The 21,225-nt window shown below is 44.3% G+C and overlaps 1 protein-coding gene across 1 annotated transcript; it reads left to right on the forward strand.

Moving 5' to 3' along the window:
- The first annotated feature begins 1,533 nt into the window (after window positions 1-1,533).
- On the forward strand, window positions 1,534-15,167 carry LOC138771681 (keratin, type I cytoskeletal 14-like). Its single transcript, XM_069951558.1, has 7 exons — window positions 1,534-2,011; window positions 4,290-4,372; window positions 6,056-6,212; window positions 7,490-7,651; window positions 10,335-10,460; window positions 11,164-11,381; window positions 15,081-15,167. The coding sequence occupies exons 1-7, from the start codon at window positions 1,613-1,615 to the stop codon at window positions 15,094-15,096; spliced, it is 1,161 nt and encodes a 386-aa protein (XP_069807659.1). The 5' UTR covers window positions 1,534-1,612; the 3' UTR covers window positions 15,097-15,167.
- The last annotated feature ends 6,058 nt before the right edge of the window (window positions 15,168-21,225 follow it).

Genomic DNA, 21,225 nt, shown 5'->3' on the forward strand with positions numbered 1-21,225 from the left:
TTATTTCTCTCCATAGTAGTTCACCAACAATTGTAGTGGACTCTTTCCCCACCCGACATCATGTATCAGGAAAGTGTTTGAATCTTCGAGGCACTGTAAAGACACAGCCACAAAGACTCAAACACTTTTGAATCTATTAATTACATGATGCCGGGTAGGGAAAGAGTCCACTAAAGGGCTTCTTCGTCCGTAGTATCTGTGGAATAAGGGACGTGGGAATAAACCCTAACTATCGGCCTTCCTCCCCATACACATGAATGTTTGGCACGACTGAAGGATCCTATGTTCTTTATGGGGAGTTGAGGGGTAAGCTACAGTCAGACAGCTCTCACAGCTTGTCTCTCTAAGAACAAAGCGGTCTGGATATGAAAATCTGTCTTGCCTGACCCCTATTTCCAGCAACTGATGATATATGCTCAGGAATATAATGTTTGGTAATCTTATCTATGAAACAGAGCATGGGTCTCCAAACTGCGTCCCTTCAGCTGTTGCAATACTACATTTCCCATCATGCCTGGACAGCCAAGTCCAAAGCTTTAGCTGTCTGGGCATGATGGAGATTGTAGTTTTGCAACAGCTGAAGGGCTGCAGTTTGGAGATCCATGAACTAGAGTCTTGAAAGGCTACAACAGAGTATCTCAGCAGGCCCACAAACACTCCTGAGGCAGATTTGGCGAGCATTCCTGTTTTTTCTATTGGGAGAGGTAATTCACAGCCACACTGCTCTTGCCGCCGCTTATCACTCCGAGAACAAAGGGGTCGGGCACTAGTTATCAATCTGAACAGTCAGAACATTCAAGAAGCTTGTCAGCCTTCAGCAACAGAGACCTGCACAGCATCCAGAGCTTAACCATGGCACTTGGGATATGGAAATATTCAAGAATTAGATCGGTTTGTCAGACTCTGACCAATTAAAATTATTGACATCTCAAAAGTTCTTTTTTTTACATGACAGGTGCAATGTAAAACACTGTAAAACAAAAATGTCACTAATTTACTGCAATTCGCAAAAAATTAGCATAAAAAATCATGGCAAAATGCAAAGTAGAGCCATCTGTGAACACAGCCTTAACAAAGATGTAAAGCTACAGCACCCCCACAGGTGAAATGTAAAATTACACTGAGTCCTCCAGAACAAGAGATACACTTGGTAATTGCTCTTAACTCCAGCCTAGAAATGTTACATCTGATTATCCCCTCCCTCCTCCCCAAACACCCACCCCACCCTTCCTTTACTAACTAAACCAGGCAATCCCTTTAAGAATTTCAGTCACACGGTCAAGTCGTTAAAATTGGTTAATATGTCAGAGATTCCAATGAGATGTTGCTCCGTGTCTGGGGAAAGATGATACAAGTAGTCAATGAGGTATGGAGACCTTGTCAATTTCATTGTCATACTGAAAGTGGTATGAAGATGAGTCAATTTGTCTAAACAGAACAATGACCTCTGTGCTATGACATCCAGGGGCAGTGATGTAGGTTTTCTTATCATTAACCAAACATAAAAGTGAACTTTACCACTCGATACTGAACACCGAAACTTTAGGTGCACCATTTCATTTTCGGTACATAATAGAGGAGATCTGAGGGTCCAGTATTACCAGTTTGCACAATGTACAACCGGGTTTCATTCAAGAAGATGACTTCTGTCCAGTCTGGTCCTGTAAAAGCCAGTAGTGTTAGCGGTGGCATTCACTACCAGGTATTAGGAGGTGGCTATGCCTCAAGTGTCTATGCCGGAGCTGGAGGACTGGGAACCAAGGTTTCATCAACTTCATATAATGCCGTGTTGGCAGGCGGACATGGAGGTATTGGAATCATGGGGTATGAAAAGGAGACCATGCAGAATCTAAATGAACGTTTGGCCAGCTACATAAGCAAAGTGCACTCCTTGGAGAAGGCCAATGCCAAGATAGAAGGGCAAATTAGGGACTGGTACAGCAAGAACACTGGAAGCTCGGAAAGAGATGACGGCCACTACTTCCATATAATGGAGGAACTACAAAAACAGGTAACAAGTTGTCCACATGGGAATGATCAGATGCTAACTTCCCCTAGATATATACAGTATACAGTAGTTTGGGGGGGGGGAATAGATAGATAGATAGATAGATAGAAAACAGAGGGCTTTAAAGAGGTTATCCAGCGCTACAAAAACATGGCCACTTTTTCCCTCTGAGTTTAAAACCCCACCCAATCTGGAGAAAAGAGAGGGGGAAAAGTGGCCATGTTTTTGTAACGCTGGATAAGCCCTTTAAATGAACCTTTAAAACGTATGTATTGATGCTGGGTCTTTACTAACAATCACCTATTACTGCACAGCGCCAAATACTGCCATGCAGTGCACATAGTATTTTTTCCAATAGCAGCACTGACCCCCTTGGCATCTCTTTCAATACCCCCCCACAAATGCACATAATATCCCTAGTAGTGATAAACCAACACTGCAATGCAGCAATAAATAAATATCAATGGCAAACCAACATCATCCTACAGAGGCACTTCTTCTTATAGCAGTACAGACCCCCTCAGCACCTCCTCTATAAGCAATACCGATCCCCTCAGCATGTCTTTTCATAGCAGTACCGACCCCCTCGGCACCTCTTCTTAAAGCAGTACCGACCCCCTCAGCACCTCTTCTTATAGCAGTACCGACCCCCTCAGCACCTCTTCTTATAGCAGTACCGACCCCCTCAGCACCTCTTCTTATAGCAGTACCGACCCCCTTGGCACCTCTTCCCATTGCAGTGCTGATCCCCTCAGCACCTCTTCTTATAGCAGTACAGACCCCCTCAGCACCTCCTCTATAGCAGTACAGACCCCCTCAGCACCTCCTCTATAGCAATACCAACCCCCTCAGCACGTCTTCTCATAGCAGTACCGACCCCCTCAGCACCTCTTCTTATAGTAGTACCGACCCCCTCGGCACCTCTTCTTATAGCAATACCGACCCCCTCAGGACCTCTTCTTATAGCAGTACCGATGCCCTCAGCACCTCTTCTTATAGCATTACCGACCCCCTCAGCACCTCTTTTTATAGCAGTACCAACCCCTCAGCACCTCTTCTTATAGCAGTACCGACCCCCTCAGGACCTCTTCTTATAGCAGTACCGATCCCCTCAGCACCTCTTCTTATAGCAGTACCAACCCCTCAGCACCTCTTCTTATAGCAATACCGACCCCCTCAGCACCTCTTCTCATAGTAGTACCGACCCCCTCAGCACCTCTTCTTATAGCAGTACCGACCCCTCAGCACCTCTTCTTATAGCAGTACCGACCCCCTCAGCACCTCTTCTCATAGCAATACCGACCCCCTCAGCACATCTTCTTATAGTAATACCGACCCCCCCAGCACCTCTTCTCATAGCAGTACCGACCCCCTCAGCACCTCTTCTTATAGCAGTACCGACCCCCTCAGCACCTCTTCTTATAGCAGTACCGATCCACTCAGCACCTCTTCTCATAGCAGTACAGATCCCCTAAGGACCTCTTATAGCAGTACCGACCCCCTCAGCACCTCTTCTCATAGCAGTACAGACCCCCTCAGCACCTCTTTTCATAGCAGTACAGACCCCCTCAGCACCTCTTCTCTTAGCAGTACCGACCCCCTCAGCACCTCTTCTTATAGCAGTACCGACCCCCTCAGCACCTCTTCTTATAGCAGTACCGATCCACTCAGCACCTCTTCTCATAGCAGTACAGATCCCCTAAGGACCTCTTATAGCAGTACCGACCCCCTCAGCACCTCTTCTCATAGCAGTACAGACCCCCTCAGCACCTCTTTTCATAGCAGTACAGACCCCCTCAGCACCTCTTCTTATAGCAGTACCGACCCCCTCAGCACCTCTTCTTATAGCAGTACCGACCCCCTCAGCACCTCTTCTTATAGCAGTACCGACCCCCTCAGCACCTCTTCTTATAGCAGTACCGATCCACTCAGCACCTCTTCTCATAGCAGTACAGATCCCCTAAGGACCTCTTATAGCAGTACCGACCCCCTCAGCACCTCTTCTCATAGCAGTACAGACCCCCTCAGCACCTCTTTTCATAGCAGTACAGACCCCCTCAGCACCTCTTCTTATAGCAGTACCGACCCCCTCAGCACCTCTTCTTATAGCAGTACCGACCCGCTCAGCACCTCTTCTTATAGCAGTACCGACCCCCTCAGCACCTCTTCTTATAGCAGTACAGACCCCCTCAGCACCTCTTCTTATAGCAGTACCGACCCCCTCAGCACATCTTCTTATAGCAGTACTGATCCCCTTCTTCCTATATTTTTTTTTCTCCAGATCCTGGATGCAACCATAGAAAATGCCAGTATATATCTTCAGATTGATAATGCACGGTTGGCTTGTGATGACTTCAAAACAAAGTAAGAAATTATTCTATATGTGTAACGATTGTGTGTAATCTTTAGGGCGTCAACTAAGAGTACCATCTAAAAGAGCATCTACATCTATATCCTTATTTAGCTATATTCAGGCTTCTATACTGTGGCCTATACTGAAGATTAATGAGCTAAATGTCATGTCTGTCACATGTAGGATGAAGTGCACGTTATGGCTGGGAGGGGGTTGTTATCCTGTCAGGTATTGTGGGGGTGGTAATCCAGTCAAGGTATGAGAGTGTTATCCAGTCACGGCATGGTGGTGATATTCAGTTGTTGTATAGTGGTGTTATTATGATGTGGTATTGTCAGGATATGGGGTTGTTATCCAGTCACAATATGGTGGTTTTATTCAGTCACCACATAGTGGTGTTATCCAGTCACAATATGGTGGTGTTATTCAGTCACAATATGATGGTGTTATCCAGTCACAATATGGTGGTGTTATCCAGTCACAATATGATGGTGTTATCCAGTCACAATATGATGGTGTTATCCAGTCACAATATGGTGGTGTTATCCAGTCACAATATGGTGGTGTTATCCAGTCACAATATGGTGGTGTTATCCAGTCACAATATGATGGTGTTATCCAGTCACAATATGGTGGTGTTATCCAGTCACAATATGGTGGTGTTATCCAGTCACAATATGATGGTGTTATCCAGTCACAATATGGTGGTGTTATCCAGTCACAATATGGTGGTGTTATCCAGTCACAATATGATGGTGTTATCCAGTCACAATATGATGGTGTTATCCAGTCACAATATGGTGGTGTTATCCAGTCACAATATGATGGTGTTATCCAGTCACAATATGGTGGTGTTATCCAGTCACAATATGGTGTTACCCAGTCATCCTGTCACAGATTTTGGTGTTATCCAATCTGTCATGGTGGTCTTATCCAGTCATGGTAGCATAAGATTATTCAGTTACAGTATGGTGATGTTGCCCTTTACTTAATGGCAGGTGGGGAGGGTATAATCCAGTTACAAAGTGATGGTATATGGCATAAAGATCTTATTTAGTAAACTAGTTTTACTATATAGGGGTGTATAGTATGGAAGTATTATGTTATCCTGATATGATGGTGGTATCCAGTCACAGAATGGTAGTATATGGCATGGTGGTGTTATTTAGTAGCACAATGGTGGTAATATTTTGTCACTGTATAGCTGTATAATAATAATTATAAATATCATTATTATTATTATTAATATTGATATTATTATTATTACAAATTCATGCACATTATATAGCATTAAGATTCTTGCACAGTACAGTGTGTCCATGGTGAGTCCATACAGTCGATAACACCAGGATGGGTTGTGTGTTAAGCAGAGAAAGCCAAGTCTGATTGTCATAGTTTATCTGATTACTTTAACAGCTTTAGATGTGATGATAATCAATAGTTTCATCATTGATTTCTTTTGTTCAGGCTGAACAATTATTATTCATTACATTTACCTATTATTACAATTACAACTATTACAATGATAAGATCATGATGGTAATTTGCACGTGCAGGTGTACCATAGGGGCCTATTCATAGTTAGTGCATAGAGCCCTATTATTGACATAGTCCACTATTATAGGCATCTGATGGAACAATATGAGTCTCTCTCTCATTCCTACTTGTTCATTTCTTCCCATTTTCCCCTAAAGGTTTGAGAATGAGCAAGTGATCCGACTCTCAGTGGAAAAGGACATAGTTGATTTCCGCAAGATGATCGACCAGCTCACCATTACCAGGGCTGGGCTAGAGATGCAAATCGAGAGTCTGAATGAGGAACTCATCCATCTTAAGATGAACCACAAAGAGGTCAGCAAAGTATTAGTAAGGAATGGCTATAGGTGCAGATGTGACCCTACCAATGACAGCTTCAGCTTGGGGGTGCATGGTGTAGCTTCCATCTAACCTTTAGCGTTTTCGGCATTGAAGATTGATATTGTTATCGTAGATGCTCAGAGCTGTCCCTACACCGCCCCCTGTATGTAAACCTGTTTGCTAAAAGTGTCCATATACCAGCTGTTGCAAAACTACAGTTCCCATCATGCCTGGAGAGCCAAAGCTTTACCTTTGGCTGTCCAGGCATGATGAGAATTGTAGTCTTGTAACAGCTGGAGGGCCTGAGTTTGACGCCTTAAGGCGTATTTAACCTTTACTACCAATGATCGATTGTTTTATAGATGACAATGATCAGCTGACATGCATGATGTCGGCTGATCGTTGTCTTTTTAACAGGCTGAAACGCCAACGATCAGCCAGGAAACAATCCGCTGCCATCGTTCCGTGCAATAGGAGCAGCAGCAGCAGACCGCTGTTGTCTCCTATGGGCTACCCGGATCGTTCGGGCAGCCCTCCCTCCGCAACTCCCCACGTTCCCCCCCCCCCCGGATTTTACCTGCTCCTCCTTGCTCGCTGTCGGCGCATGTAATAGCACAGGGAGCGGGCAGGTGAACAAGGAGCAAGCAAGCGCTGACCATCTAATAGGGGCAGATGATGTTGGTGAAGATAAGGGTTGGGCTTGATGGATTCTCATCACCCGACCCTATCATTCTCAGAGTTATAAGCTGCAGCCATAAGCTTACCCCTCGCCATAGGCCTGTGAACATTTGGCCATGCTGAATGTTTATTTGTATGTGGAGGATGGGCGGGATAAGAGCCAAATGGCAATCCATTACAGCACAGAAGTAAGTGGCCACACTCGCTTTTGAAGTCTAACATCATAATATAGAATCCTTGTGAAATCTGACAGTAAGCCACATCCTATGCAAGTGAATAGGATTCTTCCAGAAACAGCACCTCTCTTGTCCTCAGTTTGACACTTGACTGTGTTCCTTTCTTCCTAGACTTCAATAATGTATGGCATGTCCATGTGCTGACATCTTTTCTGTATGTGGCCGGTACATCAAATATATACAGTATATATAACAAAGTTAAAAATATGCTTTGTGCATAGTGTAGTATAAGTAAGAGCTGTACCCCCTATACAGAAGGTGATGCTGTATGTGTGTATATGATGTATGTATATGCTATACAAAAGGTGATGCTGTATGTGTGTGTATGATATCTACCTTATCATTTTTACCAATCAGCAAATGGATGAGCTCCGTAAACAAGCAATTGGGGGCGTCAACGTGGAGGTGGATGTAGCGCCCTCTGTGGATCTTGGTAAAATCATGGAAGAGATGAGGGCACAATATGAGCAGTTGGTGGAAAAACAGCGATTGGAGGCTAAAAGTGTGTTTGAAAAAAAGGTAAGTGGTCTCTTTAGTGACTTTAAGGTAAGCCAAGACATTCCAAGCCAAGACTAAGGTAAGCCAAGACTGTGTGACCACAGTTTAGGACCCCCCCCCCCCCTCAAAACATTCTTAAATGTGGGGTCCTACAAATATAAACTCACCTCAGGATGTAAAATAAGGGGATTAATAAGAGGGAATGTCTCCTTTCCCTCGACCCTTATCATGTAACTAGGACATGACAATAAGGGCCGTATAGCACAGGACATTTATCGTTAGATCGGTCGGATTTAAACAATAATAATTTCGTGTAATAATAGACAACGATGAAATGACCAACGAGAAATCGTTGGTGTAATAGTACCCTAAGAATTCTGGGTCCAACATATTGTGATGAGTCTTTTCATAATGTCAGGGATGAGACTCATGCAGACCATCAGATTCTCTGATTCTCTTCACACAGCCATGAAATGAAATTTCTGGATACCTGCAGCCACCTATAGGGGGAGCTTAAATGAACACCAATAACTGCATAAATCAATACTGCGAGTGCTGAGGTTTTGCCATATATCTTATCAGAGAAAATGCATTTCTTTCCAACTTTTCAGGCTTCTTTCCTCTTCAATCTTAAACTCAACTCAACTAAAAAAAAAAAAAAAAAAAAAACATAGGCTGTATTTATGTTTTCCTGGCACTCCTACACCTGCATCCAACTTCTCCAGATTAGGTTACAGCTGCCTATAGATAATTATAGAGAGGGAAGGGATAAGGAGGAATAAGCTGTATTGTGAGACAGAGGCAGAGAGAGGAACTGCTGAAAGTGCTAGTGCTTAATTCTTAGCTTAAACTACTTAGTACTGCCCTACAATGTCCTCTATGCTGTTTTTTTTTTCTAAAGGTGCTCTACAATGGTTAGTGGAGCACAATCTCTTCCTCTGTGTGCAAGTTTGGGAGACATCATAGAGAATAGTTTTCACCAGAGCCCTAGTTTACTAGTTTAGAGACAACTGAAAATTACTGATGGACCCCACAAATGGGGAAAACTGGTGGAAATATGGCATGTTATGGAGATATGTCAGTCTGCAATGTCATAAGAGACATGCTCTCCTTACTTTCCCTGTACCCTGAAGTCCATGATTGGCCTGAATGGTGTTGTGCAGACTATTGATGAGCCCAGTGATTGGCTGCAGGGTGTCAGACATCATCACTAGGAAAGCAGGCAAGCATTCAGAGGCAGAAGAAAAATGGAGCGGTGCTTTACTGGTTGTTTATATGCAGCACAAAGGACGATTCGGCATAAGAGTTTTTGCATGAGTGAAAGAATCCACCATGCAAATGATAAATCGAAGTTATGTTATCATCCCTGTATAGGAAGGAATTTGTATTGTGAGATTTGCATATTTTTTGTCATGCCTGTAAATAATCTGCCGCATTAGATGGAGGATTAAGTGAGGCCTGGAAAAGAGGATTGGCGCATTTCTCCATATACAGAAAAGAGCAATACGAGACAAAAACTCAATCAAAATCTAATGAAGCGGCCATCAAATCACCAATATACACTTATTACAGGAAATGCTTATAAAGGGCTTTTTTCCCTGTACTTACTACTGCATCAAGGCTTCACTTCCTGGATAAAATGGTGCTGTCACGACCCGACTCCCAGAGCTGTGCGGGCTGTGGCTGCTGGAGAGGATGATGGCAAAGGAATGCTCAGTGTCCCTCCAGTGCCCTGTGTCCCTCAATGTCCCCCTGCCACATTCACATTCACATGTTATCACCACCCAAAGTGCCCCAAATAGTAATAATGTCACTCTAGATAAGTAGGTGCCAGTAGGTAGATAGGCACTGCCAGTAGGTAAATGCCCCTCAGTAGGTGAATATATACACTATTAGGGTCCTATTTTACGGAGCGAAATAGAGACAACGATCAGCCGATGATTGTGTCATCGGCTGATCGTTTATTTAGGTTCAAACCTAAAATCATCGGGCATCGACCGCACATTGCTATTCCACGCAGGGGGTGTCGACCGACAATTTTACAAGCACCATGCTTTACCTAAGCATGTTGCAGGTCTTCTCCTGTGCTCCTTCTTCCTCCCGGTCCCGTGCGCAGCAGCAATCTTAGCTGACAGACCGCTCAGCCAATCACTGGCCAGGACCGCCACGGCCAGTGATTGGTTGAGCGGTCTGTCAAATCAGACAGGCCGCACCGAAGGGACCGGGAGGAAGAAGGAGCGCAGGAGAAGACCTGCAACATGCTTAGGTAAAGTATGGTGTTTAAACAAGTGTCTCCCCCAGTAAGTAGTTGCACTCCAGTACAGTAGGTATATGTCCCCCAGTATGTAGACAGCTGCCTCCCCTGGTATAAGGTTTTCTAGGTGCATGCCAATAGATAGCTGCTTCCAGTAGGTATCTGCCCCAAGCATTGCTCTTGTAAGTAAATATATACCCTCTTTATATAGATAGGTGACTCCCCTCCCAGTAGGTATCTACCCTCTAGTAGGTATCTTCAACTATTTAAGGAGCCACAGTCATAGACACAATGATTGACAGCAATTACACCTCTCTGGGCCAGGCAGGCGGTGGTGCCTTAGGCGATTGCCTGCTATGCCTACTCCTTGTCCTGGTCCTGAAACTATTACATAGTTCCATAAAGCAATTTGGACAGGAAAATGTCTGTTTGTTTTTTTTTGGTCCTCAGGTGGAGGAGTGGAAAATAGAGGTAGAAATAAACACAAGTGAGTTGGAAAAATGTAGAAAAGATTTGAAGGAATACAGACAAAAGGTGCAAGAACTGAAGATCGAATCTGAGGCAGAGCTCAGTAAGGTCAGTGATGTAGTTACATATTTTCTGGGATTATAAGCACCACCCCTTTAAAGGGGCTGTACAGTGATACAGTATATTTAAAAAAAAGTGCTTACTATACTATTATTATTATTATTATTATTATTATTATTATTTTTATATTTTTTTCTATGAATGGTTTGCATTTCATCACAGAATACTACCCTGTAACTGTGCCCCTGTAACTTTAGGATTTGTCCCAAAATAATTTTTACCTGAGACATTACTTGATTGTTTTTTATTGTTTATTGTATTTGTTTTTTATTGAATGGTAATACAGATCCTTATATAGAATGATCAGTGTTATAGCTGCCGCACCCAGTTTAGCTCCATTTTAGCATAATACCTCATTTTAAGCTGCTTCCAGCTGCTTGTAGATGTCATTTATAGGTAAGCACACCACACCATATTACAGGTGGCCAAAGAGTTCTATGGAGGCCTTCTTTATGGCACGTTCCATCAAATGCCATAATATGGAGCTGTTTTTGAATGGCTCTTGCAGCACAATACCTATGAAAGTTACCTGTGGTTCCATACTACCCAAGTTCAAGAAATAGAACTGCGCCTCCACTTTTTTCTTACACCTTTTGAATATCCCTTGACACCGTTTGACACCCCTTGAATATCCAGGCCAACCATTTTTACTTATTGCTCTAAATAATATAGGATGCTATTGTATTGGCAGAAAACTGTTGCAGTGGCCATTCTGGAAAATATCGAGACCCAATATAGCACACAGCTGGCAGAATTGCAAGAAAATATCAACAACATAGAGACTCTGCTTCAGAAAACCCGAGGAGACGTTAGCCACCAGACGTCTGAATTTGGGATCTTGTTAGGCTTGAAGAACAGACTAGAGGCAGAGATTGCTACTTATCGTAGTCTTCTGGATGGAGCAGCAAGGTGGGAAATGGTTATTTGGTATTCTTACTAAATACATAATAGACTTTATACTAGAGGAAGATATCCTAAGAACCTTTGGTGAACAGAGGTCCATAGGACTGCATAGACTTAAGGCCTTATTCCACAGAACGATTATAGGCCATATTCGGCCAATATCATCCATTATGGCCGATAATCGCCCTGTAAAATAGAAAGCAACGATCAGCCGACATCGTTCATGTCGGCTGATCGTTGTGTCGTTTGAAAAACAAACGACTGTGATAGCAGCGATCTGCTGCTGTCGCTCCACGGAACAGGAGCGGCGGCAGCAGATTGCCACTGTCCTCTATGGGCTGCCCGGACGATCTAGCGATCACCCGGGCAGCCCCCCCCCGTAGCTCCCCGCGGCCCCTCTTGCATTCACCTGCTCGATGCCGACACATGGAATAGCGGCGGCAGCGAGCGGGGAACGAGGGGCAAGCAAGCACTGATAACACTCGTTTGCTCCTCACTGACGGCCCGTGGAATAGGGCCTTTATTCTATCTTGAATTACAAAGTGCTTAGCTTATTATTGTCCCTTTCATCCACCCTGTAATGGTGGAATAAAGTAATTTCCTTCCACCCATGGCAAGGAATATGACTGATTCGGTATTGACCATAATGGTGTTTTCTTCGATAGTACATAGACCCTTATATACCTAATAACCTTCTTGAAGACCAAGTGTTGGGGTTCTTCAGTTGACCAGTCTTCTTTACAAGTTGGGATATTTCAAGTCAAACATACCAGACTGTGCAGGTGCTGTACCATGAAAAAAAGTACCTTCTTTTGCTTGATAGATGGTAGGTTGATGATATAATTCTCTTGATTCACAACAACAGACAAATTGAGAAATACCAAAGAAATTGGTATATCATTCGAGAATTTACTAAAAATTAATAATGACTACATCCCACTTGACATGGACAGCAAGAAACCCATATGCTTGTTTTTTTTAAAGGTGCTCTCATCTTTGTCCACCCCTTGAATACTATACAATTCAAGAGCTGTATAACAATGCAAATTAGAATATTATTGGTTGTATCCTCAGCCCATCGTACCAAAGAGAAAACACCCTAGGCTGTAGCACTGCCTATTCATGACAGTCAAGTAGATTAGACTTGTTGTATCAATGTTTCCAGTATAGTCATAGTGAATGTAGGGTTATAAGGCAGCTAATCCCTATAGGGCTTGAGAGGATTACTGGAATTATTAGGATTAGAGAAGTAGTTATAAAACCTGGGAAAAATTAGAGGATATTAGCGTCTGTCACTCACCAATAGTTCAAGATGCCGATGAAATACATATCTACTTAATCTGTTAGGAAGTGCCATTGTTGACAGCTCCAATCAGTGGCGTAACTACCATGGAGGCAGGGCACGCAGCTGCTATAAGGCTCGTGCAGCAGTGTGGCCTGCTTCCATGGTACAGACAAAGCAACTCCCCCCTATAACCCCCCCCCCCCCCCCCGGCATGGTGCAGCGCGGCTCTTCAGTAGAGATGATCGAACACGGCCGAAGTTCAGGTTCGCACGAACCCGATCCATTGGCATTTGATTCTCGCTGCCTTCCTGTTCCGTGGGAAGGTCGAGCCCGAGTACCACCTTGAAAACAGGAATACAGCCTAGGGCTGTCTCCACCTTCCCCATGGAACGGGAAGGCAGCGAGAGTCAAATGCAGATGGCTTGGGTTCATATGAACCTGAACTTCTGCCCTGTTCGATCATCTCTACTCTTCGGAGAGGCTCACACCACCAACTCCTAACCTTCTCCCCGGGATGCTCTCACAGCCCCCCCATTCTGTTTTTGCTATAATGTACTATAAGGTATAGTTATATAGGGATATAAGGTCCATATAATTCAGATCAATTATGTTCATATACTTTCTAGAAGTGCACTCTACCAAGTGGGTCCAAAAGACCACTATTGTCAAGATTCCTTACCACTTCACTTAGAAGATAAGTTGCCCAAAGGGTTGTAGGAAGTTATATTCACTGCCATTTACCCAGAAAAAGAGTGTAACTATAGAAAGCTACTGGTATTTGTAGTTACCAGAGGGAGAAAAAAGCCAAGGAAGAAAACTAGCTAGGAAGGAAAATTGTATGTTTGCTCTGGGAGAAGAACAATCCGTAAACAAGTATGATGTGCCAAGGAACGGAGTTTAAAGGTCCGGCATTATCATTCATAATGATGCCGGGAACTCTGAAACTGTTTAAGGCTGGGTTCACACTATTTATGACACCGGCAGTTCTGGGACACGGCCGTGTCACAGAACGGCCTGCGTCAGTGAAGTTCATCCTGGCCGGTACTGCAGTACTGGCCGGATAAACTTCATTTGCATTCCAGTGTGCCCGCATTCCAATTTACAATAGTCGACAATGAAAAGTGCGTTCAGAGACACACTGTCTACTCTGTCAGTCTTGTGCAGCCGCTATTCAATGAATGCAGAGTGTATACACTCTGCTGGGATTACATAGTAATGGATGTCATAGGTAAATTCATTAAATAACAGCTGTGGTTGCAAACCTGCAGCTACGGCCATTGTTTAGGCTGGGTTCACACTACATATATTTCAGTCAGTATTGTGGTCCTCATATTGCAACCAAAACCAGGAGTGGATTAAAAACACAGAAAGGCTCTGTTCACACAATGTTGATATTGAGTAGATGGCCGCCATTTAATGGCAATAATTTGCTGTTATTTTAGAACAACGGCTGTTATATTGAAATAATGGCCGTTATTTACTGTTATATGGCGGCCATCCACTCAATTTCAACATTTTGTGAACAGAGCCTTTCTGTGTTTTTATTTTACTCCAGGTTTTGGTTGCAATATGAGGACCACAATACTGACTGAAATATACGTAGTGTGAACCCAGCCTTAATGAATTTAGACGTAGTGTGAACTTAGCCTTAATCTACATTCCGTAGCACTGTGCACTGAACTTTGGAATAAAGCCTTACTGTACATTTGCCAACATTGTTATAGCCTTATGGCTGTATCCATGTTTTCCAAGACTCCCTAGGGCTACATCCAACTTCTTCAGTCACAGGTAATCAAATGCAGAATGAGCGGACTTTTGCATGCTCGAGTCGTGCTCATCTCTCTTTATGAATAAATATGCAACTAGGTGTTACCAATAGTGGGCAGGACCAGACACATGCACACTGTCCAACCAGTGCCATATTGTGAAGGAGCACGCCCCTTTGATATAGGGTAACACCCAGTTGTCAATTTATTCCTCACAATTTATTCATTACTAGGAGGGAAAAAAAGAGGAATGGTATACCATAGAGGTTTAAGAATAGGTGGTCCAACACTGCTGACAAATCCCTTTTAAATATTTGTAACTCTGTAATTCCCAGAGTTTTAATGTTGAGTACTGAAAATACAAAAGGGCAAACAAGAATCCCACAAGTGGATTAGGTAATCCGGTTCCAGCAAGGTCAGACCTGTCTTTTATGTTTTAAATCTTACGTTAATGGCCGTCAAATTAGCCTTGTAAGGAGTCAGGGATTAATGCGCCATAATGTGCAAGGGCTCCGAAATGTGACCCCAGACCCTGTAGAGCCATGATGTCATTGATAAAGTAAGGCAGGGATTAGGGGCAGGTGTGAATACCACTGTTCTCACTGCTCCTATGTCTCCGCTTATTGTAAAACACCGACCTCTTTTATGTTACAGCTCAATACCCAAATGAAGATGCCCTGAAAGGTTAATGGAAGAAAGACAAAACCCGCTGAGCCTGTGTCAATAAAGCTATACAGCAGTGCCCGGCTCTTGTCATCCCTGGTTTGCAATTGCTTTATGAAGCTGCATAAACATTGTAACAGCAAACAAGAAACACTTGGCGCAGAGAACGTCCCTACGTGCTTGATGTTTGCAAGCTACAGATGTACGATAGCACAACATGCTCTTTGCTTTTCCATAGCATTGCTTTATCTTATCTTAATAGAAGATGCTGTTATAAATTGTGTTAAACCAAGAAATGAAACTATCATGCTGAGTCATTTAAAGAAACCCACCGGACAAAACTGATACACTCCGTTGTGGATGGAGTCTGAGGGTAAGAAGATACAGGGATACTCTTTAAATCCCCATTCTATGTACCACCCCTCCTATAATGGACACAATGCACTTCATGTATGGAGTGTTTAAAGAGTGTTGCAGAACCTGCAGCTGTCATCATACATGTGCGATCCCCCCCACATCACCAGTAATCACACTTGTGAGTTATTGTGCCCAAGGGGCACAATAACTCTCAATGGGTGGTCACCAGTTCTCAATGGGAGTGGTCAACACTTTCTGTGAATATACGAAGCAAGTCGGCACTCCGGGATGTGGTGCATGTGGACATTAGTATATAGTAGTGGAAAGAATCTCCCAGCACTCACCACTGTAGCTTGCAATTAAATTTTATTCCATACGGAGGTGCACGTAACAGACAGAACACGTTTCGGTTTGGTCCGCCTTTCTCAACTGTCTATTAAGGGGTATTCCGCTCAAGTTAAACTTTCAATATTCTGCTGCCCTTGAAGAGGACATACCAAACAGTCTATTCCTACCTTTTCGTACTCCACCCGATTGTCCTCCGATGTCATCTTCAGATCTCGGCTGAACAAACCCACCTCTACTTCTGGGATGGACTCGCCTTAGGGTGACAGTCCGCTCCACCAATCTGGTGCGGCTAGTGATTAGTAGGGATTATGGTTTGGTAAGAAATGGTTTGTGCATGTGTGTTAGGGCAGCATCGTCGTCAAGCATTCCCGGCTACCAGTGGACACTGGGGCCCACATGCCCGGGCCCAGAGCCACCTCCCCTTCTGCCCCTGAGGACGCCTCATCGGTCCACAGTCCCGTGTTCTGTCTTGCTGTCATGTGCATCCCCCCCACCTAGAGCGTGCACGTCAGCTGTCACAGATTTAAAGGGACAGTACGTCCCTAATTGGTCATGTGCTCCTTACACTTCCCTATAAATCCCAGCCTACCCTGACCCTAGTGTTGAAACCTCTGCATGCTTCCCATAGTGTGTGGTCCCAGCTCTCCTATGATTCCTTCCCGTGGTTCCTGCCCTTTGTCTGCTGTCCTTGGGTCCTACTGTCTGTGGTTCCAGTCGTAAGTCCTGCGGTGATCCTACCTGCCTATGTGTCTCCAGCTGCACCTCGCCTGCTGCCACTAGCAAGCCAAGCCAGGGGTAGCGACCTGGGGGTCACCTGCTGCAGCAAGTCCATCCCACCTTACTAGTGGGGTACCACAGGGGTCAGTGTTGGGTCCACTTCTTTTTAATATTTTTATTAATGACCTTGTAGAGGGGCTACAGAGTAGAATCTCCATTTTTGCAGATGATACTAAACTGGGTAAAGTTATCACAACAGAGGAGGATAATATCATATTAACCCCTTAAGGTCAAAGCCTATTTTCATTTTTGCGCTTTTGCTTATTCCATTTTAAGTTTAAAAGTCCATAGCGCTTGCATTTTTTCACCTAGAGACGTATATGAGCGCTTATTTTTTGCGAAACCAATTGTACTTTGCAATGACAGGCATTATTTTTCCATAACATATGCTGCGAAACCGGAAAAAAATCATTTGCGCTGTCAAATTGAAAAAAAAACGAATTTGTTTTGATTTCGGGGAGTTTTGCATTTACGCCGTCCGTCCTATGGTAAAACTGACTTGTTATGCATGTTCCTCAAGTCGTTACGATTACTATGATATATAACATGTATAACTTATATTGTATCTGATGGCCTGTAAAAAATTCAAACCATTGTTAACAAATATACGTTCCTTAAAATCGCTCCATTCCCAGGCTTATAGCGCTTTTATCCTTTGGTCTATGGGGCTGTGTGAGGTGTCAGTTTTTGCGCCATGATGTGTTCTTTCTATCGGTACCTTGATTGCGCATATACGACTTTTTGATCGTTTTTTATTACATTTTTTCTGGATTTGATGCGACCAAAAATGCGCAATTTTGCACTTTGGAATTTTTTTGCGCTGACGCCGTTTACCGTGTGAGATCAGGAATGTGATTAATTAATAGTTCGGGCGATTACGCACGCGGCGATACTAAATATGTTTATTTATTTATTTATTAATTTATATTTATAAAATGGGAAAAGGGGGGTGATTTGGACTCTTATTAGGGGAGGGGATTTTTTATTAATAAAAACACTTTTTTACTTTTTTTTTTACATACACTAGAAGCCCCCCTGGGGGGCTTGTATATACATAGCACTGATCTCTCATAGAGATCAATGCTGTGTATATACACAGCAAAGATCGATTAGATCGGTCATAGATTACTATGGCCTGCTGCAGGCCATAGCAATCTATTGCCGAGCCGGGATCAGCGTCATTCCGACGCTGAGGCCCGGCACGGGCAGAAGAACGGATCTCCCCCCCGCGATCGCATCGCGGGGGGGAGATCCGTCCCACTAGACACCAGGGACGTGAGGTCTGAAGCCTCTAAGTGCAGCTGTCAGGTTTGACAGCTGCACTTAGAGGCTTAATTAGCCGGCGCGGCAACGGGACCCGCGCCGGCTAACAGAGGCACTGCCCGGCTGCACGTGTCAGCCAGGATCAGCGCCGTTCAGAGCGGGGTCCCGGCGGGACCCCGCTCTGAACACCCCGAGCGGCACCATGACGTATCAGATACGTCATGGGTCGTTAAGGGGTTAAAGAGGCATTTGGAGAAGCTGGAGGCTTGGGCAATGAAATGGCAAATGAAGTTTAACGTGGATAAATGTAAGGTTATGCATTTGGGCGTTTATGTGCTAAATAATAAAACACTGGGTAGAACTGCTTTTGAAAAGGACCTGGGGGTATTGGTAGACAGTAAACTCAACTTTAGTGATCAGTGCCAGGCAGCAGCTGCCAAAGCTAATAAAATAATGGGATGCATCAAAAGAGGTATAGATGCTAAAGATGAGAACATAGTTTTGCCTTTTTATAAATACCTGGTCAGACCACACATGGAATACTGTGTACAGTTTTGGGCACCGGTATATAAGAAAGACATAGCTCAACTAGAGCGGGTACAGAGGAGGGCAACAAAGATCATTAAGGGAATGGGTGGGTTACAGTACCAGGACAGGTTATCAAGCTTGGGGTTATTTACACTAGAAAAAGACGTCTTAGGAGCGATCTGATCACAATGTACAAATATATGAATGGACAGTACAGAGATCTTTGTAGTGGTCTTTTTATTCATAGGTCTGTAACCATGACAAGGGGGCATCCTTTACGTCTAGAGGAAAGAAGATTTCACCATCAGCATCGACGCGGGTTCTTTACTGTACGAGCGGTAAGACTGTGGAACTCTCTGCCACATGATGTAGTCATGGCAGATTCATTAAATAAGTTCAAGGGAGGCCTGGATGCTTTTCTTGAAAGATATAAAATTACAAGTTATGGGCATTAGACTTCCGGTGATACGTTGATCCAGGGATTATTCTGGTCGCCATTGGAGACGGGAGGGAGTTTTCTCCCTGTGATGGGGCAATTGCCATCTGCCTTAAAGGGGTTTTTGTCTTCCCCTGGATTAACATAGTAGGTTTTCCCTAGGTTGAACTTGATGGACTCTTGTCTTCTTTCAACCTTATTTATTATGTTACTATGTTACTATGACCCCTTAGACTCCAATCCCTGGTGCGGCTTACGACATCACTAGCAGTGGTACAACGAATCCTCGACTTCAATCATTACAATGTGATATGGGATGCAAGGTGGAAGAAGAATGGAACGGGACATGGGGCTCGTTTTGTGAAGAAATCCATATAACACATATAGACCAGTCTTTCATGTGTTAGTGTAGTATAATAAGACTGCAGCCAGTATCCCTTTGTACTCCAGCAATGTAAATCTTTGCTCCTACTGCAGTTATTACATCTTTCACCACAAGGGCTCTTGACTCAAGAGTCGGGAACATTCTTTGTAAAACAAAAAGAAAAAAACATTTATCATGGTCTGACCAAGGTACAAGTACACACCCGAGACTTCAGTGACAGCTACACAAGTCGAGTTTCCTGCCTCTGACAAATGGTATTATGGATGCTACGATGAACACTTCACTTATCAGTAAACATTGATCTTTTGATTTCAGAACAGGCCTATACAGCCTCCCCATGCACAATAATATTCAGCTTGGCGGAATGGTCATGTGTTCTTTACAGGGAAAGGAAAACTGCCCTCAGATTGTTCTGGCACCATCTTATTGCTCCCAAAACAAAGGAGTCAAGCAACGAAAGTCCATCATGCTATCATCACCCTTATCTGCTCATAAAGTGTATTGGGGCTTCATTGCACTCTATGTCATCCCCCTGTATCCTACTACAGGTTGGGGAAGGTTGCTCCACAAGAATGGTCCTGGTATGGGTAGTGTCTGGCCCAATGGACCAGATGGTACCAGAGCATGGCACCAGGAGATGCCAAGCATGGATAGGTGAAGAAGGAAATAGTAGAGTGTGTGCTGGTCCTCTAAATGTGTGGAGAAGAGAAAGTAGAGAAGGACCATGAGGTCCACAGGCTGGAGGCAGCAAAAGCACTAGCATGGACCAAACAACAAAGACAGAGCAGGCAGTTCGGAACCTGAGCTGCGAACAGTAAGTGGTGGGGTACTGGTGGGCACCCACCAGCGTTGCTGAACTGATAGAGATAACTAATTACAGTGCGATGCCCTGGCCCCTGGGGGCCACTTCCGCAGTGCTGGTGTTATGAGCGGGCAATGACCGGGGCAGCTGCAGGGGTTATACTTGTCACGGTATAGGCCTGAGGGTGGCACAGCTGTAGGGCCGGTCTGTGGAATCTGCGGGTGATGATGGGCATGCGATTCTTCGCTGCACTTAGTCAGGGCACCAGTTAGTGGACACCAATGCCAGGGTTCAGTAACAGCGGTTGTATTATAGATGAGGTAACTAGTAGCAACAGTCTCTCCGGATGCAACCGGGTATATAGCAGGCTTTGACAAATAAGGCAGGAGTGGTGCTGCATAGGCTGTGAGAATACGTGCCGGATGATGGGAGTAGGAGTATGAGAGAAATAGCGGTGCTGGGTGGATTAGCTTGAGAATAATACTTGCTGTGAATCCTTGCAGCGATGAGGAGAAATAACGGAATGACACCCAGATGAGAGAAAAGAATCCGGTCACTTGAGCAGGCAGAAACAGCCGAAGACTGGTATATAGCAGCAGACTTAGTCACTCCTCTGTGGGAGAGGATAGAACCACACAACCTCCTTGCTTGGAAGCCGGGGCTCAACTCCCTTGTCAGCAGGAAGTGGGAGGTCACATGGTTGCTCCTGGCCAGAGCTAGTCGGCCATTGGAGGAACCATGGTTACAGGTCACGTGATCAACAGCCTTGCATACCACTGTACACTGTAATACACAGGAACACATGAGAATACACATGAAAATGCACACCACCAGAGAATACTAGGGGAAAACCAGCAGCAGTTGCAGTGCAAACACTTACCAGAACAGGCATTGACACAGAAATAGAAATGGGCATAATAGGAGTAGTAGTCTGCATGTTCTGGGACACTGCATACCTCCCTAGCAAATTTGAGCCGACCTCGGCGAATCTAGAAGGCAGCAAACATGAATAGACTGGACAATTAAACAACAGGAATGAATGATGAGAGTGAGTGTGAGGAGGTGTGTGTTTCCCACGCCCAAGGCACAGGTGAGAAGAGAGAGAGGATGAGAAACCCTAGTGGCAGGACTTCACCTAGGGGTGCCTAACGTACTCTGGCGACCAGGTAGCTAGTGCGTGAACCATCTGACATGTAAGCCAGGACAACTTAACTGCTGGCGGGTGACCCTCAATATTCCA

Source organism: Dendropsophus ebraccatus, chromosome 14 (genome assembly GCF_027789765.1).
Source record: "Dendropsophus ebraccatus isolate aDenEbr1 chromosome 14, aDenEbr1.pat, whole genome shotgun sequence".
In the NCBI taxonomy this organism is placed as follows: Eukaryota; Metazoa; Chordata; class Amphibia; order Anura; family Hylidae; genus Dendropsophus; species Dendropsophus ebraccatus.

Coding starts and splice junctions, on each gene's coding strand:
- LOC138771681 (XM_069951558.1), top strand. CDS start 1,613: ATGTACAACCGGGTTTCATTCAAGAAGATGACTTCTGTCCAGTCTGGT. Junction 2,012..4,289: donor TGGAGGAACTACAAAAACAG/GTAACAAGTTGT, acceptor TTTTTTCTCCAG/ATCCTGGATGCAACCATAGA. Junction 4,373..6,055: donor TGTGATGACTTCAAAACAAA/GTAAGAAATTAT, acceptor TTTCCCCTAAAG/GTTTGAGAATGAGCAAGTGA.